Here is a 19,540-nt window from a genome sequence, read left to right on the forward strand (position 1 = left end):
GACAAACTGAAAACGGACATGTTTTTAATATGACAACATGCATTAAATGACAATAAAATACAATGAAAAACTTTGCAGAACTATAGGCGAAAACTGAAACTAACAAATATTGACTGGCTATGCTAGGACGGCGCGGGCGAAATAAAAATATTGAAGATCACTGCAAAGAGGAAGAATACCAGGTAGCCCACGATACACATCCAGAAGCGAGGGTCCTTCAGCAGCTTCTTGTTGTAATCGCTAAAGAACACGTATCCCACAGTCATGCCCGCAACGATGCCCCCAAAATGAGCCACGAACGACACCTGGCCATCACAGGAAATTCTGGGTTAAACTTCTCTTACACGCCTTTTACAATAAATCATTGAAGCATTAGTTAGTTACCTGCTGGTTAGTAAGCTAGATAATAGTTGGTAATCAATTTGTTGCCTAATCGGGTACTGATTACTACTTGGTAGCCTAGCTATCGGTCAGAACAGTTGTTGTTACTGGGATAGCTAGCTAGTTAGTTGGTTGGTTACTAGTTTATTTTTAGTCAGATAGTGGGCAGGCATGTTAGTAGTAAAGTTAGTAGGTTGGTTCGTTACTGAGTCAGCAAGTTACTTTACTTTAAGTAAAGTTAGCTATTTTTTGTGGCAGGGTTTGAAGCTACAAGAAGCAAGAATCAAGTTATAACACGATCAGCTGATGGACTACGAGAAAAAGCAAATGAAGCACCTCTGATCTTATGTGGCACGCTGGAGGCAAGCAAGTTGGATTTCTAGTGAGGACACAGCAAGCAGGCGCACGTACCTTCATACCTCCCTCGTCGCCAGCAAATCTTCTGTAAAAGGCGAAGCCAAAGTCCACGCCCACTGCAACATATAGCATACATCTCAATAGTTGAATAGAATTTTTTCTTTTTTAAAAAAAGTGTCAATTAAAATAAAAGATGTCTGCCTACCAATCAGCACGATGACAAGGATGCGAAACACACCGAGCAGCGGGATCATCTCTCGGAAATTCTGCAACAAGAAAAGTAAAAAAATGTACTATATACAATTTGACTCCTGAAAATGATTTTTTTAAATCTTATTTGTCTTATATTGCAACTTTACAATATTTTTTTTTCTTGAATTATTACAAACTCATTCTGAGAAAATTAAACCTTATTTCATCACAATAATGTATTAGGGTACAATTACAACTTTCTTTGTTCAATTTTTGTCCCTTCCTGTAATGTCATAAAATAAATCACAATTGTAACTTCATTTTTTAACAATTGTGATTTGTTTTTGCTTAACAAAATTACTATTTTGTGCTTGTAAACAATTACAACGGTAGTACATAAGGAGCCTCACCACCACAGCATTCATAAAGTAGCCTCCGATGAGGGCGTAGACCCCCCCGGAAGCCCCCACCAGGGCACTGAGAGGATCAAAGATGGAGCTCGCCAGTGAGCCTGGATGTAAGACAATGCAAACGTGTTAAAAATGATCTTTGAACGTTCCCGTCGAGAGCGCTCCTCACCTGCCAAGACTCCGGCCAGGTAAACCATTCCCACTTCAAAGCCTTTGTGGACCAGCTCCAAGGGGATGCCCAGCAGCAGTTGCATGAACAAGTTGCCCACGATGTGCTCCACACTTGATGGAATTCAGGCACCGTTAGTAGTTTGAACTAACTTTTCCTTATCCAAAAGCTATGTGAGGCATTTTAGTTCCAGTTGAGGTGGTCGAATGTGAGACTTCAAAGCTAAAGCAGCTTGTAATGCGATCATGAAAACATATGGCGTTTGTTTTCTTTGTCTTTCCCACGAAGTTCAGCCGCACTCACCCAGCGTGGACAAACATGTAGGAGAGAAAGCGCCATGCTTCCTGCCTGTACTCGGCCCGGTAGGTGAGGCGGCTGTTCCAGATGCCTTCATCCAAAGTCACCCACTGCTTCTGAGGCTTCCACACGGCGTAGTAGATGAACATGCACAGCTGGAGACAAAATGCCGTTAAATTCACCGTGACCATTATTTTTATTATGGATTTGTTTATTTTGAGGGGTTGGGGTTTATCACTGCTACTTCCTGCACTGACTAACATCTGTAATAATCATTAAAAATCCGACTATACCAGAGTCTGACGCTTTTTGGATTAATCCTTCATTCTTTAAATTTTATTTTTGTCTAGAACTTTGTTTCATGTCAAATTATTTTCACTCCTTCATTAATTTTCTCCAATAGCCTATTCATTATTAAATTTCTTTGTGCATATTACTCATTCTCCTCTTAAGATTATGACTTCCCCATAAATGACCACCCTTACTCATTACTCCCGTATTTCTGACTTTTTTGTCATCCTTAGTTTTTAGCTTGAACACGAATTGATTGGTGCCTTCAACTGGGTGTTGCCACAGTCTGATGTCACGAGATTTATATTTAAAGCGTTCACCATCCCGCAAAAGATTTACGCATTGCAACAGTCTTTCAAGTGGACATGTTTTTTAGGGATGTTCCTATTCTCCTTTGAGCTCATGTGATGAATCATGAACCACAAAAAAGGAAGGAAGTGATGCTTGAAGTCCAAAATGTGTATTCAAGATGGCCCAAGCGGATGTCATACCTCTACAACACTGATGGTGATGATGAAGATGGGCGGTGGGCAGCAGTTGGCCCTCTGCAGGTAGGTGCTGCGGGAGTCTTCTGGAAGCATCCACCTGGAGATGCTCTGCTGGAACTTATCGCAGCATCCCAACTTCCGCCTCCCGTCTGGGAGATCGTCTCTGGCCTCGGAGTCCTGTTTCTGCTCTTGCCGCTCCACGGGGAACGGCTCCTGTTGCTCCAGGTCCACATCGCCCATCGCCACTGCTGCGGCGGAAAAACATACATTCAGTGACACACAACCAGTGTGGCGTTGCACAAAAATTATTTATTTATATTTTCAACTGTATGTGCAGTTGATATAAATGGTGATCATTGAATTTGTTTATTTTTTTGAAATATAAAAAATGGGCCTTGGCTAAATAAACACTTAGAAACACTGGTTTAAACTCAGCGGGTGTACCTAATCAAATGTCCAGTTAAATGTCATTGCGCTCCCTCCTCAAGGCAGATCAAGCATGCACGGAACTAAATGTTTTTTTTTTCCACACACACAGAGATCATGCCGCTCATCTTTGCGTTATTAAGCGACAGAAAGGAGCGTAATTTAAGTTTGCAAACTCACTTCAAACTTGACCGGGAGGCGAGCCAAACAAACTGTCGACCCGGTGCTTGGTTAGAATCGATGAAGAGCAGCTCGTCCGTTGTTTAGTTTCGACAGTTTTTAGATTTGTTTCATTTGTGTGCAGCTTCTGTTGCTAGCCGGCGTCGTCGTCTCTCGTCTCGAATAAAAACTGGAAGAGTAGGAGGGGAGAAAAATGGCTTGAAGATAATTATAGTCCCCTGAGATTTTTCCCCTTCCTTCCTCCCAGCGACTAAACAAACAAAGACGCACGTAATTCGGAATATTTGACCGTCTTACCGCAGAGTTCCAAGTTGTCCAGGAGGAGGAGGGCGGCTAGCTTACCTGCTTACCTGTCAGCTTCTGTTAGCTACCTGAGTCCACCTACCTGTTAGCTCCCGCCTCTCCCTGCATGCCACGCCCGTAAACTCGAACGAGACGGCTAAGCTTGATTTGCCCTAACATTCATAACAATTTTAAAAAAATATAAGCAGTAAATTACTAGGGCCACTGGCACTGGGTCATGTGAATCCAGCCTGATTTTTATGGACGTAGTACACTGTCTATTCAGCACAAGGGAGGTGTTATTGCGTTAGTATACCACACAGAGGCGCTAAAGTCCGTATAATGTAATACTCTTGTTTTAAGCAAACATTATTCTGTACTTTTGAGTAAATTACTGGACTCTCATCAGAAACTGTACTTAACTTGAAAAGTAATAATGAACGTACTGTTTTAATAAAAGTTTAGAATTTTGAATCATTCACTCTGTACTCAACTGCATTCCATCCATCCATTTTCTGTACTGCTTGTCCCCACGGGGGCCACGGGTGTGCTGGAACCTATCCCAGCAGTCAACGGGCAGTAGGCGGGGGACACCCTGAACTGGATGCCAGCGAATTGCAGGGCACACAGAGAAGACCAACCAACCGCACTCGCACTCACACCTAGGGGCAATTTGGAGTGCACAATCAGCCTACCAAGCGCGTTGTTGGGATGTGGGAGGAAACCAGAGTGCCCAGAGGAAACCCACGCGGGCACGGGGAGAACATGCAAAGCGAGGGCTAGAGGTGGAATCGAACCCGCACCCTCCTAACTGTAAGCCGGACGTGCTAACCAGTGCCCCACCGAGCTGCCCGCATTTGAAACATACAATGTAAAACAGAAATTTATTAGAAATCAAGACAGAATCTAACTGGCAAATTTTATTTGCAGAACTTTTATTTTTTTTTCAAAAGGGAGGAAAAAAAGCACATTCTCATGTTGAAAGAGAAAGAGTGAGCAAGGAGGGCCGACATGAGAGGCGTTAAATACAGCTGCTCACTCCAAAGAGCTTCTATCACATGAGCCAAGAAGAATAAGCTTTGTAGTCTACAGCGCCAGGCCAGAGATTGGACAACGGGGATCGGCTTCAGTCCACATTTTCAGGTAGAGAGAGACAGCAGGAGCAGTGATGAGAAACTAAAAAAAATAATAATAAAGACAAATAACAGGAGGGAGGGCGGGGGCAACAGGACAAAGGTCATCTTCTCAAGATTTTGTCGAGCTTTTTGGCCAGCGGGAACAGTTTTAACTTAAACCATGGCACTGTATGTCTGTGTACATGTGTGTATGCATGTGTGTGCGCGCGCGTGTAGGTGGTGGGGTTTAAAAAAAAAAAAAAAAATCAAGTGGTAGAGGGCCTTAGAAGAGCAGCCATCTTGTGTGCGAGGGAAGAAGCTTGGAACTCGTGGCGGTGCATTCAAGAGACATCTGAAAAGAAGCCAAGGGCAGTGAAGACAATTTTCATCAAACTAAAAAGTCCAATAAAACATTTAAAATAAATCCTAAACACAAAAAATGTTTCACAAATATAAGTTGGTATTCTTACAACTAGCAGGCCGGGCACCGTATCTTCGCATGATCTGATCTTGCGTGAATTTCACAAAGGATTCATATTGTTCTGTGGAGAAAAGCCCAAATGATCAAATGGGTTCATTTCGATCAACCAATCACGGGAGTCTATCTGATTTCCATATCATAGAGAATGTAATTGTTACACTTACCTGAAAGTTTTGTGTTGAGGATCTGTTCATACTCCTCGCGGATCTTCTCCTCGTGGTCTTTGAGCAAGCGCTCGCACAGGTAGCTCACCTGCTTCAGCGTGAACGAGGGCTGGTCCCGTCTCGAGGCGCCTGACAAACCCCAAAAAGATTTTTTTTTTTAAACTGAAGGACATTTTTGAAATATAATTAGTTTCAAATTCACAAACGTTTCCCACAAATTCAGCTAATGGCTGCGAGTTGTGCGCCAGCTAGCAATTCCCTTCAATCAGCACAAGTGCTGGTCTTCAGCTACCTGGTGGGGAGCTGGGGGCGTGCAAGGATGAAGAGGGGCTGGGGACGTCCGAGTGTCCACATGCCTCCGTCTGGTTGAAGGCACCCTCCAGCTGCCGCCTCCTCTGGATCCGGCTGTACTCCTGGCGCAGGTTTTTGAAGATCTGCTCTGTAGAACGACAAACAACAACATATCAATTCGAGCACGCATTACTGATGATGACTTGGAACATTTTGGTCATTGTCAACTTTTTGATGTGCAAACCACTGCTAGCATGCTAATTATCTACGTAACGCATTTCACAACAGCCGCAGTAGTAATCGTGCGATGCTTCACATCTATCGTTAAAGGTTCAAAGTTTAACAAAAGCTCCTGTGAAAACAAACCAGCTGATAAGCAAATGTGAACACAGCATCTAAATAAAGCCCCTCTGGAAAGTGGCTATTTTACTGGCTGGATCTCAGAGTAGAACCTTTCAATTTAGCAGGCTCAAGTGAATTAGCCAAACAGAAACGGCAACAGCAAACTCTCATTTATCTTGGGTGGAGGGTCCAAAGCTGCCCATCAGCTGCTGACAAGCAAGGGAAGCATTAGTGGAAGCAACGTGTACCCCTAGAAGTCACGTGGCCAGCGACGATTGTTCAAAGATGTCCCCGCGCACGTTTGCCTACGTCCTCATCAGTAGTACCGACTCAACTCTGGGGTTTTGCTCTGTAACAATGGGCCAGGCTGAGCAATCAATCACAGACACTTCCTTCCGGGAGTTCGGGGAGGGAGAAACATGGCGAAAAATCCCGAGCTCAAAGGCTCAGACGCTGACCAAACAATGAAGCAGACACGAGATCCAGCACATAGATTGGACTCGAGTGGCTGGGCTGTGAGAAAAACCAGCATGCACGTGTGTGGGGGAGCACTGAAGCCTATGATGGCTCAGTTCAAGTTACAGTAGATCAACAAAAGGCGACCATTTGCTTCAGGGGCTGCACTGTTTTTGAAGCAATGCTGCATTCCAGGAAACTGGGACATGTCTCCGTTCAAAAACAGGGAAAATGGAACACTGTTTTGTTTTGTTCCCACCCCGCATCACCCTCACTGGTCGTTTTCAGGCTAAACATTAGCATAATGCTCGGGGCCACATGCTACTGTTAGCGTTCCAGGAAACTTCTGCATTGGAAAATGTGCAATACAAGAGGAGTTTGTTTTTCTAGCATGTGAAAATTATGCTGTTTGTTGGCTGGTGTCTCTTGTGTAGTCTTGTCTTTTCATCACTTGGCGTTGGCATGATGCTAGTAGCTGAAGGCCACTGTGAGTTTACAGGAAATGAGGAAATTTCAGCATCAGATTAAAGTGCACTAGAGCACTGATGTTTTTAACAGCTAAGCGACATACTGTACCCAGTCTAGCTATTTTATCAAATGAAGTCAACCATTTTGAAAAAATGAGGAAGAGGCCGTTTGCAAGTGAACGTTTCCAGGGAGAGAAACAAAATGTCGAACCGGAATGACACAGTTGTGACTGAGCAGAAGTACGTGATGTATTTGTCAGAAAACAGCTGCGCGTGTGTGTGTGTGTGTGTGTGTGTTCCATCAAGCTCGATGAGCATGCTGCGTAATAGATAAGCACCACTCCCTGTGTCGGCCTTCATGCACGTGCTCAACAAGGTTCCTGGTCTGGCAGGTCGAAATAAACCATATGGCCCTTTCTTTGGCTTTTTATTGCTACAGCGCCAAAGGAGAAGGTTATGTAGTACAAAATGGCTGATAGGTTGATCAAGTGACAAAGGGGCATGCATTCGGTCTCGTGAAGAGATTTCCCTTTCCAGGAGAATCAATCATCTTTAGGCGTCATTTTTTTTTACATCTGTTGTCTAGTAACAATCTTCAAATGTTTGGTTGCGTGGTTAAAGGTTTAATGTCGCCGACAGTTTGAATTTAGTGTTTGAGATTTCACTATACAATTGACAGCAGCTATTCACAGGCAATGGGACCACGAATACCCAAATTCCATGTTTAATTGATGCTCTAGAACCAAACTCCTGACTTCCTTTCATTTTTTAGCTCCCAGGTGTCACCAAAAGACCAAAACGGCAGTATTAAGAATCTTGCCCGTGGTAAACAGATCATTCCTTGCAGCATGCTAATGTGGTTGGAAATCATTACCCTGGACAAACGGACAACGCTAAATTAAGAATCAAGCATGGGTTAAGCATGACATCAAAGTTGGTCGAGCATTTCAAGGGTTTGCTGCGGTGTTGATGCAAAATCTCTTTTGCAGCTTTAATTCCTGCTTCTGCACTTCAGTTTATCAGAGACGAGTGAGGCAAAGGCATCAAGGAAATGAACAATGCCCTCCCACCCTCAGGAGGAAAGGAATAATGGAAACCCCACCAGCCAACCACCACCTCAATACAAGATGATTGTGCCAGCTCCTAATTAGCAGCCTGCAATCCTATTAGCCTGCTATCATTTGTTCAACCTTTTCCTGTCATTTTGCAACATCTTATGTGACGACACATGAGGTAGACATCACGGCTACGGAAGGAAGATGTGACGTCCCTCCACATTAATAAGTAAAATGTACAACTTCAATTTCGACACTGGAGGCCAACAAAATGAATTCACATTCGATTTCATGGTTACGTGTTTTACAGTGGATGCCATTAATTGTGCATTTAAATGAAAACGTGAGGAAATATAAGTCATTAATCAGCAACAACTCAACGACGACATTCCCCTCTCGGATGTTAGCCTAGCGAGCTAAGCGCTAGCTTCCAACCCCCATTCAAGCTAACCACTCCACCCAAATCCCCTCCTCCCCATGACACCCACCCCAGTAAAGGCAACAAAAACAGCAATCAGGTCATATTAAATCGTACCTGGCGTGAGTCTGTTTTCGCCCGCCACGCTTTGCGGCGACATGGAGTGCGTCGGGCCGTCGCCGGCAGTGCGGAGGTTGTTGCATCTTTGCGGGGACGGAGTGCCGGGAGTCCCCGGTAGGGGGTTGCACCGTCTCCGCTTGGGAGACTGGGGGCTGAGGAGGGCCTCAAACTCCATCGAGCGCTTTAGCGTCGCCCCGCAGGCCATCTTCGGCGGAAAAATGGGACGTCAAGCCTATAGAAAGGAAATTCAGAGAGTGTTGATGCCGGTGCCGGCCGTTGTTTTCCGGGCTTCGAGGCGTCTATCTTCCTTCCCACGACAACGGCTTTTTCTTTCTGAGGGCCAAGAACCGACTGAGCTTACAGAATTTTTCAAACGTCACAATGGCAGAGCGTACCAATGAGCAACAGAGAGTGGGGGGTTGTCGTAATGTAGCGACTTCTTGCTTGTTGTCCTTTCTTATTCACCGGTATATTTGAGTCATACGTTTTTCTAGACATTTTTATTAACCCATTTTAAAAAATAAACATGTTGTTATGACTTCTAACTCTGTTTTCATAACGTGTTGTTACGGACCCTCTCCTGCGATTAGAATAATGGTTTGAGTTGAACTCCAACTAAAGTCTCTGGTGGTCAGGTAAACGTAAGCTAACAAAAGCTGAACGTCAAACTTAATTCTTTTAGCCATCGTCTAATTGTGTATTTTTCACCTTAGGGTTAGTCAAAATGACGCCTTTTAAGTCAGCACCCTCTAACAACCACGCCAACGTCATTTCACCGTGGATATGACTCGCGAAAACAACCATTTCACCTGTTAATCGCTAGCAAGTACATGGACTAAATTTGTGTAGAGAAGGGAGAGGAATGGTTATGAATCTTTAAACACAACAATTGTTTATTTTTTAATTCTCAATATTATTCTCAATTTTATTTTATTTATTGAGCGCTTTAAAATCATCACCCTGAAAAAGTGTTGTACATAAACATCTAAACACAAGAATAATCAATACAATAACAGCCAACGTGACACAAAAATATTCTCATCCTGTGTTGAGTCAACAAATGAAAATGGACGGGTTCTAAAAATATATATAAATATATATATATATGTGTGTGTGTATATATACACATAGCGAGGGTTTTTGTCTAATGTGACCAGTGACCCAAAAAAGCCATCTTCCCTCTGAGCTTCTGGGCAGGAGTGATGAAGCAGCAGGAGCTAAGGTCCGTCCGGCGAGACCGTTTCGAAATTTGAAATCAAACAGCAGTATAGTTTTAATGATTAGATGCGAGGGGGTTAAATCCAGTAATTTATGGTGCTTCCCACATCAGTGTCAATGGGAGTGTTTAGCAGCAGCCCCCCCCCCCCCCTTTATTCAAAACAAAAGAATGCTCTAGTGGTGTATTGCCCCCACCCTCCACCCCTACCAGTCTTTTCTTCTGGCATGTGCCCCATTTAAATCCCCCTCTGCATAGGAGCCTTTGTGGCCTTCATGTGCAGTTAGTATAACTGCCCCCACCTAAAATACACACACCACACCCCCAAGCTCTTATAGGGCCATACATCACACACACAAGCATCATCATGTCATCACATACCTAGAAAACAAAACATTGCACTCCACGACAATTACAAAGTCATACATGACAATACAACACTTAATCACAGTGAAACTCGCTGGGGTTCAATCTGCTCCATTTCGGCACCACCAAAATCCAATTGTGAGCCAGAAGACACTAAACTACCTGAGAATTGACTGTTTCTCTCAGTATGAAGCTGGATTTTTTTTTCCCCCTCACATTTCTAAATTCATTAGTTCGTCTTAAGCTCACGTTAGCCACTTAAGATTGTGACCCGTACGCCGCAAGCAGCGTTTGACTTTGGATCTCGTTTTTTATTCTTTGAAAACTACGACCAAGCTCTGCGTTTTAGTGTCCTATTATCCAGCTAGCTACTGCTTGTCTGTTAGTTCCAATACTGAGCAAAATTGAGAGCTTCCGGGTAGTTCCTGTGTGGTACAGTTCTCCATTGATGTTGGTCTTTGGTCTGAATCCCCCGCAGTGGTCTTCTTACACCGAGCGGCCTGGCTGAGGACCTTAACCTGGTGCAGCAGGGCCTGTCTGAGCTCCCGGCAGCGCAGGGCATAGAGTAGTGGGTTGACGGCCGAGTTGAGGAGACACAGGGTGCTGCAGAAGGCGAAGGCCCGCTGCTGGGTGCGGCTCAGCTCCACGGCCACGTCGGCCAGCATGAAGGAGAGCGCTGGGAGCCAGCAGACCACCAGGGTGAGCAGGATCAGGCCGAAGGTGCGCGCCAGCCGGATATCCATCCTCATGCGGGTGTGGCCTGCCCACACCGCCCCCTGGAGGTTGCTTAAGGAGGCCACGTGGCGGTGGGCTTTCCACAGGATCAGGACGTAAGCACCCAGGATGAGCGCAAGGAGGACCAGGATGAAGCTGGTCCAGCACGCCAGGTAGCCCCGACTGATGTAGGGGAAGAGGTGGGAGCACGGCGATGCCAATCCAGTGGGGCACGTCCAGCCCATCAACGGCAGCGTCGAGATGAAAACAGTGGCGCTCCAGAGAGCAAGTAGCCCCAGTAGAGCTCGACGGCGAGTCAGCAGTGCCTTGTAGCCGGCCGGTCGGTGGATGCATAGGTAGCGGTCCAGGGCGGTCAGCAGCAGGCTGCCCACCGAGTTGGTGAAGGCCATGGTGACTCCGCCCAGCTTGAAGAGGTAAGCGGTAGGGCCGTCGCAGCGGCGGAACAGGTGGAAATCCAGGAAGCTGGTGGTGAAGAAGCAGCTGGCAAAGACGTCAGCCAGCGCCAGATTGCCGATGAAGATGTAGGAGGGACGCTGGCGCAGCGAGCTTGTGGCGGCGATCAATCCAAGGATGACGGCGTTCTCCAGCAGCGTGATGGGCCCGGCTAGGAAACAGATGGAGCCGATGGCCGTCTTCTCTGCTGCGATTAGGACCATGTAGAATTCCAGGTTCTCGCAGGACCTGTTGACTGGGAGAAAGCCTTCAGATTGTCTAAAACTGAGAAGCGCATCGTATCTATTGATGAGTCATACCAAACGCATAAATCCTTGTTTTGTCTTGTGTCACTTGAGTCAAAGATCACCCACTCAAGCATCATCCCTTACCCGTTGAAGCCGACGTGTTTTCTTTGACTTGGGTGAGCACTAAAGAAGGATTCTCCAGTTCCTCCATTTTAGTCCTTCGGTTTTGTAGTTCCTTCACGACAATAAAATATGTTATACGTAATCACATTGTGACTGTCATATACAATGAGCTAAATGTCAAACCTCATGGGCACCAACCAGCACAACCTTTTCCACTCCAACACCAATTAAGGGCAGACGTTTCCTGCCGAGGGAGTGGGGGGGGTGGACAAAAACATCAACAATAATAAGCACAAAATGTAATTACGAGTCCTCTCTGTCAATATTGAACTTCACGCTAAGAGGGAACATTGACATTTTTAAGGGAAAGTGGAAAGTCATTTGGAGCTCAAAGCAAACAAATGTAATGATCATTACGGCCTCGAATATGTCGGCCATAAAGACGAGATCGGATTGAATGTATTTTTAAGACTTGTCTTCAGTTTATATACAGCACAAAAAATAAATACATTTATCACCAAATCAATCACCAAACTCACTTTTTGGACTATTTTTCAAAAAGCTCCAGTTAATTTCCTGACAATGAGGAGGCACGATGCACCGCCTGGTGGACACATGAGGTAGCGGACTTGTAATCAGAAAGTGAAGGTCGGTCAGCTTTTATCAATCCTTTCCCCTATATGCAATCAATAGATTGAAGTAATGTAAGAGGATTGGGCTGAGGTATTAAATAATGGAGCCATTAATGGGGGTGGCCCATTAGAGTCATATTTATAGGCACAATAAATCCATTCTAGTACAAGCTACCTGTTGTCAAGAGAGGCCTTAAGATACTGTAACTTAACATTGTGTATACTGAAATATTTACACTATTACGTAACAGTTTGATAAATATATAAAGCATCATAAAACATGTCAAAATATACACACGAAAACATCTAACATGAAAATATAAATGTATGGATTATACCAAATGATGTATTCTCAATAACATGATTAAATTGCCACCTTAATGAAAAGAATAAAGTATGATGATTCAAGTAGCCTGTAATGTTCATATTACACATTCAAATACAACAAGTAAATAATCCTAAACTATCAAACTAGCGTGCATTAAAAATCTCTAATATACACTTAAATATAAAGTCATATTATCAATCAAAATCCATTATTACATGATACATGTATATGTATATACTACATATACATGTAATATAATTGTAAAATTACGATGATTGTGAAAACAAACTGTAGAATGAAGAAGTGCTATCGTTTGGGAAAGTTGATTTTTCCTCTTTTTCCATTAATCACTTAAACAAATACATAGCACATCCCCTTTTTCACAACTGAAATGTGACGTTGAGTCACTTTTTCCTCATGCACCAAGTTCAGCAGAAATTCATCATCACAAATCATGACGATTTCCCCAAAGTATTGCCCAACAATATGACAGCGTGCAATGGCATATTTCAAAATTGACATCTGAAGAAGCTCACGGGAGGTTGCTTACCTGTTGCTGTTTGTGCTCGCCACTTTTAGTGATGTGAGCACAAGAGGAGAGCAAATAAGACCGACTGGACAGAGCGAGAGGGAGGGAGCAAATGATGATGATGATGATGAGAGCATGAAATAATACAAGGAAGCATCAGCCTGAGTGTGGTCTGTTGCCCGGTCATCTAAATGGAACGTTTCATTTCACTATTGTAGGAAAATTTGAAGAAAAGAGGCAATCATTTCACTCGGAGATCCTGTATCTCCTGTATCTCAAGTGCACTTCAGACCCCCACCACTAGATGGCGGTAGGGAACATCACAGCATATAAATTCACATTGTTTTCCTTGCAGTGGAAGTACAATGGCTGGTTTAATAAAGCAGTTATTACACAGATATTTTCAAAAATGTTAGCTTAAAGTCAGCATTACACACAAAAAAAACCTTGAATCTATCTTCTGTGTTTTTCGAGCTTAATGCGCAAAACTTTGAGAACAAAACAGGTCTCAATGTGAAACGACAACAATTTGCGCTGTTAACGCTACTCCGGTCAATTAACTCCCTAAGCAGTTGTGTGGTATTTCTTGACATACTTTAAGATGGTATCGTCATCAACTTCCGCCCTGGAATATATTATGACGCCTTCAGGCATTTTTCCAAACCATGTTGAAACACGTAAAGTAATACTGCCGCAGGACTTGTATTACTTTCGATATGAAACATTTGGGATGAGGAAGAACAGTGGAACAAGTTGGGGCACCCGTTTAAGTAAAGGTCAAGAAACTAGTCAGAAATAAAAGCCTTGCTCGCTAATCGCATTGGTTCCACGGACAAACACAGTGCAGCTCCACCTTTGTCGTCGTGACAGGCAATAAGTTTCTGGCAGTAGGTGAATTGTGGTCACTCATTGGTAATGAAACCGGCGTAACAAGAAAATAATTCTAGTGACGCAAACCACTTAGGCTTTCATTTCAACAGCCTCTCCCCTGCCTCTTTCTTCAAAGCCAAACAAAAGCCACTAATGTTTCCTAAAAGAAAAACTTTTTTTTCCGTTAGGTGTGATTTTTATTTTGATTAAAAATTTGCAGCTGACTTTTTTCCTATTTTAAATTTTAATTAAATGGGTTCCCATTTTGACTAATGAAAATGAATTTGTTTTACACAAATGTGGACTGAACCAAGACCTTGAAACTGAGATAAGGAACAAAGTAAACTACTCTACAGAAGGACCCTGTTTTGTTTATTTAAAGCAGTTGTCCCTGAGCAAGTCTATCTGAATGCAATGAAATCTCAACATGTGAAAACAGTTTCAAACGTACTTCAGGTTCTCACAGTCAAAGGGATCATTCTGTACACAATGCAGGCCTCGAGTGAACTTGGGGAGAAAAAACTGAGTTAGTGTGCCAGGTGTTTTGCTTGAAGAATCAAATGACATGGATGTGTTCTTTCTTTTTTTTACTATGGGTGTCATGTTTACGTCGACAAAAATGGTGACGTGGCCTTCATGCCAGGTTGATGCGACCCGCAAAAGGCCTTGCTGCTGACCTACTTTCCTTAGTTTAGTACTTGTGATTAACGACTCCACCCCTCCCCCCTGCCTGTTGTGCAACTTTTAAAAGTCCACACACTCTCCAGCGGAGGAAAGCCACTCTTGACTGACTGATCCTACTCTCCCAAGTTCTGATTGTTGTTTTTTACCGTTTATGTGCAAACATGGCCAAGGTTGTACTCGCTGACGTATGGCGGAGATTAAGTGGTACAAAGGCCAGAACGTGAGGTTCCCCAATTGTTGTTAGTCTGGAAGTTATGTTATGGCTGTTTCGTATGACTTCCTGTCTCTTACCTACATACCAGTTTCACAAGACACAACAAACGAAAGAAAAAAAAAAGTTTTTTCCTTGTTTACCTGGATACCGGGTACTCTGGCTTCATCCCACATTTCAAAACAATGCAAGTTAGGATTACTGGAGACTCAATTGTGTTGCTCTGAAACTGATAAAGGAAAACTTGGTCATGTTGTGCCATTCGATTATCTGACAGCAGTGATTTAGTTGTAGCAATTACAGGTTAGTTATCGGGGTTTTGTTTGGCCTAAATATAACAGCACCGCCACCTCGCAAAATAGTTAAGTCTCCCATGGGTCGAAACACAATGTTTTAGTGAGTTGAGGAATGGGGGTGGGGGTTGATGAGTGGGTGAAGGGTTTCATTTCCAGGTTGCTGCAGCTGTTTCGACACAAAATGAAAAAAACAAGACAAGATACTAAAACGTGTTATTTCATCAAATGATTTCTTAAAAACTGCGTTCGATTTCGATAAAGGATCGACATTACATAACGTTTAATCTGCTCCTTACGGTGGCCTGTCCGTAGCGTACGTGTTGTGTAATTACATTGCGTTACCTAACAAAAATGACAAACAGCGAAACAGCTTTGTACACTCGACATGTGGTGTATTTTTTTTGTTTTCTCTCCTCACTGAGAAATTGCGGAAAGCACAAACACAAAGACAAGTCAGTCACTGACGTCACTCGTCTGGCAACAAGCAAGAATGCGTCCGTTTTACTCGCCGCTGATTGGCCGGGGCCCTTCAAACTCGCGATGTAATTGGTCGGAGGGTGCTTGCCACCAGCTACATAGACGAGATGAGGGCGACATTTTGTAGCTATTCGGACACAGTCAAAAAGACGACGAGGGAGAGATAGGAGGAGACTGCTTCCCCGAGTTTTGTTTTCCCATCTACTAGGTGACCATCAACCGAATTAGTGGGAAACACTAACGAAGGATCTCTGTTTTGCAAAAACAACAATCCGGACGAAAGGCTTCGACGATCAAGCCTTAAGAAGTCGGTAAGAGACTAGTTATTTTTGTTCTTCCTGGTCGCCATTACAGAGCTAAAGCTTCTTTGTTTTGTTCTTCGCTAAAGTACACTGACCTACAACGGAGACAGCCAATTGAACCACTCCAACGCTTTACTAGATTCATTATCACGTAACAACGCAAATAACACATAATTACCGGTGAGAAGTGGATTTTAAACGAGCGAAACTGCGTCACTACAGGAAGTGTACGTCGACAAATGATTAAATTGAATGTGCGATGGCGTTTATTATTATTTTTATTGTAATGATTATATCATTATTATTGTTATAGGTCTTGCGGCTTCGTGGTGAATCGTGTGCGCCTAGGTGAATTCATGTTCTACTGGGCTCCGCGATCAAGCGACGCCCATTGGCACTCGACGACCGCCAGCCCGGCACACTCAACGGGACAAAGACCGCTCGATACCAGCAGAAGGAGACGCGACGACGACAACACCAACATCGACTGTTCTCGGGGACGGAGAAAGCTGTTTCAAGGCAGAAGACAGGCGAAAAGGACGAAGAAGAGGGCTCTCTTCCTGCGTAACTTTGTGGCAACAAAGAGGTGCGTGCCTTGAGCTTGTTTTCGTCTTGTGGACGCGATGGGGGAGGGGTGGCTGGCTGGCTGTCCTGGCGCTGCTTGCGCTGCTTGCGCTTCTGCACGTAGGCAAACGACTGCATTTCCACGAGCAGAAATTGAACGCTAGTAAACAATAACTTTAAATGAGATTATAATAAATATTTCTTTTAATTGACCAGTAAACATCTACTGTAGGAACTAAACAATACCAAAGATAATTGGGTAAACAGTTAGGGGGGGGGATTTTTTAACACAGTAATTTAAATAAAATTGTATCCGATTGATGATGATAATAATAATCAATATCCTTATTATGACAGACCTATAACGGTTCTTTACTGGGGGGGCAAAACTGACAAGTCAATAAATTTATTACTTCACCGTGTAAGTACACTAATGTATGAGGTGATCAACAGGAAGTTATGCTACAGTCATGGAATGCCATTGCATATGTTAAGAATTTGATCAAATAACAACTATTGCCGCAATTTTAAGCTTTTTTTGGGATAAGTCGACGCAACAAACACAGGCCCTTTACAAAAAGTCTTAATTTGGTCAAAAACACTTTTTTTCTTGACATCAAATTTAGGAAGATGGCATTTTGTTTTTGTTGAGGGTGGAAAAAGAATATGGGTAAAGATGTGTCAAAGCAAATAAAATTAATGCACCCATACCTGTTTGTTTAGGTGACAGTCAAGGTGAAGTATCATGGGAGGTGGAGGCGGAGAGCGGTGCAGCAACATTCCAGGGGCCCATCATGAGCGCCCCAAAAAGAAGAACCAGCATGTGGGCCGAAGCAAGCAGAGGGGCCGCGACCAGAACGGCAACGTGACGGTGGTGTCGGCCGCTGGGGCCGGTGTTCTCCACCAACATCGCCGCAGCAGCGACAAGGGCGTTCTGGGGTTCCAATGCTCTCCGGAGGCGCGGCAGGCCGAGGCGGCCGCTTCCATCGCCCGTCTGGCCGCCGCCTACCAGCAGGACTGGGAGGGGGCCGTGTCCCACCTCAACACGCTGCTGAGCGCCCGGGGCAGCCCCAGCTATGCTGGACCCAAGTTCAGTGAGCCGCCCTCGCCCAGCGTGCTGCCCAAGCCGCCCAGCCACTGGGTGTCCTTCCCCATGAGTGCCGGCGAGAGTAGGGAGATGATGACCTTCCAGCTCAAGAGCCTCTTGAAGGTGCAGGCCTGAGGAGGAAAATGGCTGTAATACACATTTTAATGAGCTGTTTTTTTTAACAAATCAGATATTACAGTCCTCTTGCCTCGCTGGTGACGACGAAGTGGATACACCAGCCAACACACCCACCCACCCAACACCTTTTTTTTTTTAGCGTCGGGTTTTGTTCTTTTTATTATGGCTATCAAAGCAGATTGGGTGCACTTATTTTTTCACACGTTACTTAATTCCTGTCCGCTTCTGTGGACATATACAGCCGATTTAATTTTTATACTCGATAACGGGTTGCCAGCACACAGTCCAGTCTCCTTTTTTGTAGCACATTTAAAAACGAGAAGCCCCTCTGGCTTTCTTGTTTTTCAAACAGTAGGACGCTCAACTGCGATTCTGCAGGGAAATCATGTGTACATTCTTTTTTAATGGCGTTTTGATGAAAGTTGATATCATGGCACACGGGCCTTTGGCGGTCGATTCCTGTGTACGTACCTTTTTTATTGCGCTGTGCGCACATGCACTACTGGGGACGTGCTGCTCAAAGGCCCGGTTGGCACTCGTGTTCACACTGCCTCTCAAAGACATTTTTCTGCCGTTGCTCTTGCTATTGTCCTCCCTTTTGGAGGGAGTATCACAAAGGGGGCGACACCTGCGTGTGTAAAATTACAGATGTGACATTCACTCTGAAAGTGTCTGTCCCACGTGAAAGGCGGACAAATGTCGAGTCTTGGTGTTTGTAGTGTGTCCAGGTTGTCTTGTTGTGCTTCGGTGGTGCCGTGCGTTAACCAAAGCTGCCCCCCCCCCCATGCTTCTGTTACTCAATCTCATCTTTTAACGCCCACTCGTCCCGCCGTAACACGCGGAAGAGGACCAATAAAATTGGTCCTGTCTGCGGCACAAGTTTGTGTTGAAAAGATGAGACTGCGTCGCCATTTTGACATTATGAGCGTGGTGCGCTGTTTGTTTCTGTTCCATCATGATTTTGAGCCCATTTTGCACTGCACTTGCTCCAGATGTGTTGTTACAGGCTGTGACGGTCTAGAATCAGACGCGCGATCGACTATCTTTGTTTTCCTCCTCACGTGAGCCATTTTCCACTTTTGATTCGTTGTTGCTTTCCCTGTGCAGAATTGAATCTGCTTCATAGCCAGACTAAAGACGACAAAACCTCATTCGATGATCATGTCTTTCAGGAGCCATGTAAATACTAATAAGAATGATGGCATGTATAAAGTTCTTGTAGCATATTGTACATTTGCAAGCACAGAGTACGGCGGAGGCTTGCAGACGAAAGTATTTTTAGTACTAATTATAACACTGAATGTATGGGACGAGCACCGTCTCGACTTCGTTGATGCTGAAGAATATTTTTGTTAAGAAAAAGAAAGAAAACCAAGCATTTGCCAGAATGAGTGAGCCCTGCACTGAAGTCTTTTGGGAGATCTTGCACATGTTTTTTATGATTTTGTACGATGCAGTGTAGAGTGAAAGAAATATGTCACCGATTGGAACCGTGGAGATTTGTATTTGCGTGACATTTATCTGGATGAATTTGTAACTTGAGTTTGAGCCCCTTAGAAAACCAATTTGACTATTTTTGTCCTAAAAACAATTTTAGAAGCACCCTTACCTTTCAGCTGATCTTCCGCCAGCTGACTATTTTTATGTTAATATGCTGTTAATCCAGTTAAGTCACGCATTGCAGTCTCCTCATGCTAAATTAGAACTTGTATTGTCATAAATTGGATTTGAATTTATCCCCACTCATTTTCATCGGAAAGACGAAATGCCCTGTTTATTGGTAACAATTGGTTTAAAAAAAATATGGAAAAATGCATTGATTGAAGTTAAATTTGACATGAAATTAATAAATAATCCCTTCCCCTTCCCCCCTAAACCGTTTGACTGTTGATTTCTTCATTTAATGTATATTGTCCAACC

At 44.0% G+C, this 19,540-nt stretch overlaps 4 protein-coding genes across 9 annotated transcripts; 1 reads left to right on the top strand and 3 right to left on the bottom strand.

The window, feature by feature from the left end:
- Nucleotides 1–7: 7 nt before the first annotated feature.
- Nucleotides 8–3,743, bottom strand: rhbdl2 (rhomboid, veinlet-like 2 (Drosophila)). Of its 5 annotated transcripts, none has more exons than XM_088387148.1 (9): nucleotides 3,577–3,743; nucleotides 3,192–3,360; nucleotides 2,589–2,830; nucleotides 1,813–1,961; nucleotides 1,510–1,622; nucleotides 1,341–1,441; nucleotides 944–1,004; nucleotides 793–854; nucleotides 8–305 (listed from the first exon to the last, which is right to left on the bottom strand). In XM_088387148.1, coding segments are annotated over exons 2-9 (912 nt in total). In that variant the 5' UTR covers nucleotides 3,193–3,360; nucleotides 3,577–3,743; the 3' UTR covers nucleotides 8–122. The 5 variants fall into 5 exon arrangements, with proteins under 5 accessions (XP_088243274.1, XP_088243275.1, XP_088243272.1 ...); XM_088387149.1 differs by having other exon boundaries at nucleotides 3,534–3,739; XM_088387146.1 differs by having other exon boundaries at nucleotides 3,489–3,739.
- A 648-nt stretch (nucleotides 3,744–4,391) lies between these two features.
- akirin1 (akirin 1) lies at nucleotides 4,392–8,745 on the bottom strand. The gene is made up of 5 exons (XM_088387756.1): nucleotides 8,380–8,745; nucleotides 5,526–5,672; nucleotides 5,234–5,362; nucleotides 5,059–5,130; nucleotides 4,392–4,940 (listed from the first exon to the last, which is right to left on the bottom strand). The coding sequence occupies exons 1-5, from the start codon at nucleotides 8,585–8,587 to the stop codon at nucleotides 4,930–4,932; spliced, it is 567 nt and encodes a 188-aa protein (XP_088243882.1). The 5' UTR covers nucleotides 8,588–8,745; the 3' UTR covers nucleotides 4,392–4,929.
- Nucleotides 8,746–9,809: 1,064 nt separating this feature from the next.
- Nucleotides 9,810–16,653, bottom strand: cnr2 (cannabinoid receptor 2). 2 transcript variants are annotated; one of them, XM_088386456.1, is made up of 5 exons: nucleotides 14,900–16,653; nucleotides 13,013–13,200; nucleotides 11,686–11,746; nucleotides 11,524–11,614; nucleotides 9,810–11,387 (listed from the first exon to the last, which is right to left on the bottom strand). In XM_088386456.1, the coding sequence occupies exons 2-5, from the start codon at nucleotides 13,126–13,128 to the stop codon at nucleotides 10,333–10,335; spliced, it is 1,323 nt and encodes a 440-aa protein (XP_088242582.1). In that variant the 5' UTR covers nucleotides 13,129–13,200; nucleotides 14,900–16,653; the 3' UTR covers nucleotides 9,810–10,332. The 2 variants fall into 2 exon arrangements, with proteins under 2 accessions (XP_088242582.1, XP_088242583.1); XM_088386457.1 differs by lacking the exons at nucleotides 13,013–13,200; nucleotides 14,900–16,653 and adding an exon at nucleotides 12,042–13,004.
- On the top strand, nucleotides 15,635–19,496 carry pnrc2 (proline-rich nuclear receptor coactivator 2). Its single transcript, XM_088386460.1, has 3 exons — nucleotides 15,635–15,840; nucleotides 16,145–16,417; nucleotides 17,119–19,496. Exon 3 carries the CDS (start codon nucleotides 17,141–17,143, stop codon nucleotides 17,615–17,617), a length of 477 nt encoding a protein of 158 aa, XP_088242586.1. The 5' UTR covers nucleotides 15,635–15,840; nucleotides 16,145–16,417; nucleotides 17,119–17,140; the 3' UTR covers nucleotides 17,618–19,496.
- Nucleotides 19,497–19,540: the final 44 nt, after the last annotated feature.

Source organism: Syngnathus floridae, chromosome 10, assembly GCF_059516105.1.
Source record: "Syngnathus floridae isolate MCC-2025c chromosome 10, RoL_Sflo_1.0, whole genome shotgun sequence".
In the NCBI taxonomy this organism is placed as follows: Eukaryota; Metazoa; Chordata; class Actinopteri; order Syngnathiformes; family Syngnathidae; genus Syngnathus; species Syngnathus floridae.

Coding starts and splice junctions, on each gene's coding strand:
- rhbdl2 (XM_088387148.1), bottom strand. Junction 1,442..1,509: donor CCTGGCCGGAGTCTTGGCAG/GTGAGGAGCGCT, acceptor TCTTACATCCAG/GCTCACTGGCGAGCTCCATC. Junction 306..792: donor GCGACGAGGGAGGTATGAAG/GTACGTGCGCCT, acceptor TGTGATGGCCAG/GTGTCGTTCGTGGCTCATTT.
- pnrc2 (XM_088386460.1), top strand. CDS start 17,141: ATGGGAGGTGGAGGCGGAGAGCGGTGCAGCAACATTCCAGGGGCCCAT.
- akirin1 (XM_088387756.1), bottom strand. CDS start 8,587: ATGGCCTGCGGGGCGACGCTAAAGCGCTCGATGGAGTTTGAGGCCCTC. Junction 5,363..5,525: donor CGCCCCCAGCTCCCCACCAG/GTAGCTGAAGAC, acceptor GGGGTTTGTCAG/GCGCCTCGAGACGGGACCAG. Junction 5,131..5,233: donor CCTCAACACAAAACTTTCAG/GTAAGTGTAACA, acceptor TTTTCTCCACAG/AACAATATGAATCCTTTGTG.
- cnr2 (XM_088386456.1), bottom strand. CDS start 13,128: ATGCTCTCATCATCATCATCATCATTTGCTCCCTCCCTCTCGCTCTGT. Junction 11,747..13,012: donor GCGAGCACAAACAGCAACAG/GTAAGCAACCTC, acceptor CTCCCTCGGCAG/GAAACGTCTGCCCTTAATTG. Junction 11,615..11,685: donor TGCTGGTTGGTGCCCATGAG/GTTTGACATTTA, acceptor ATTGTCGTGAAG/GAACTACAAAACCGAAGGAC.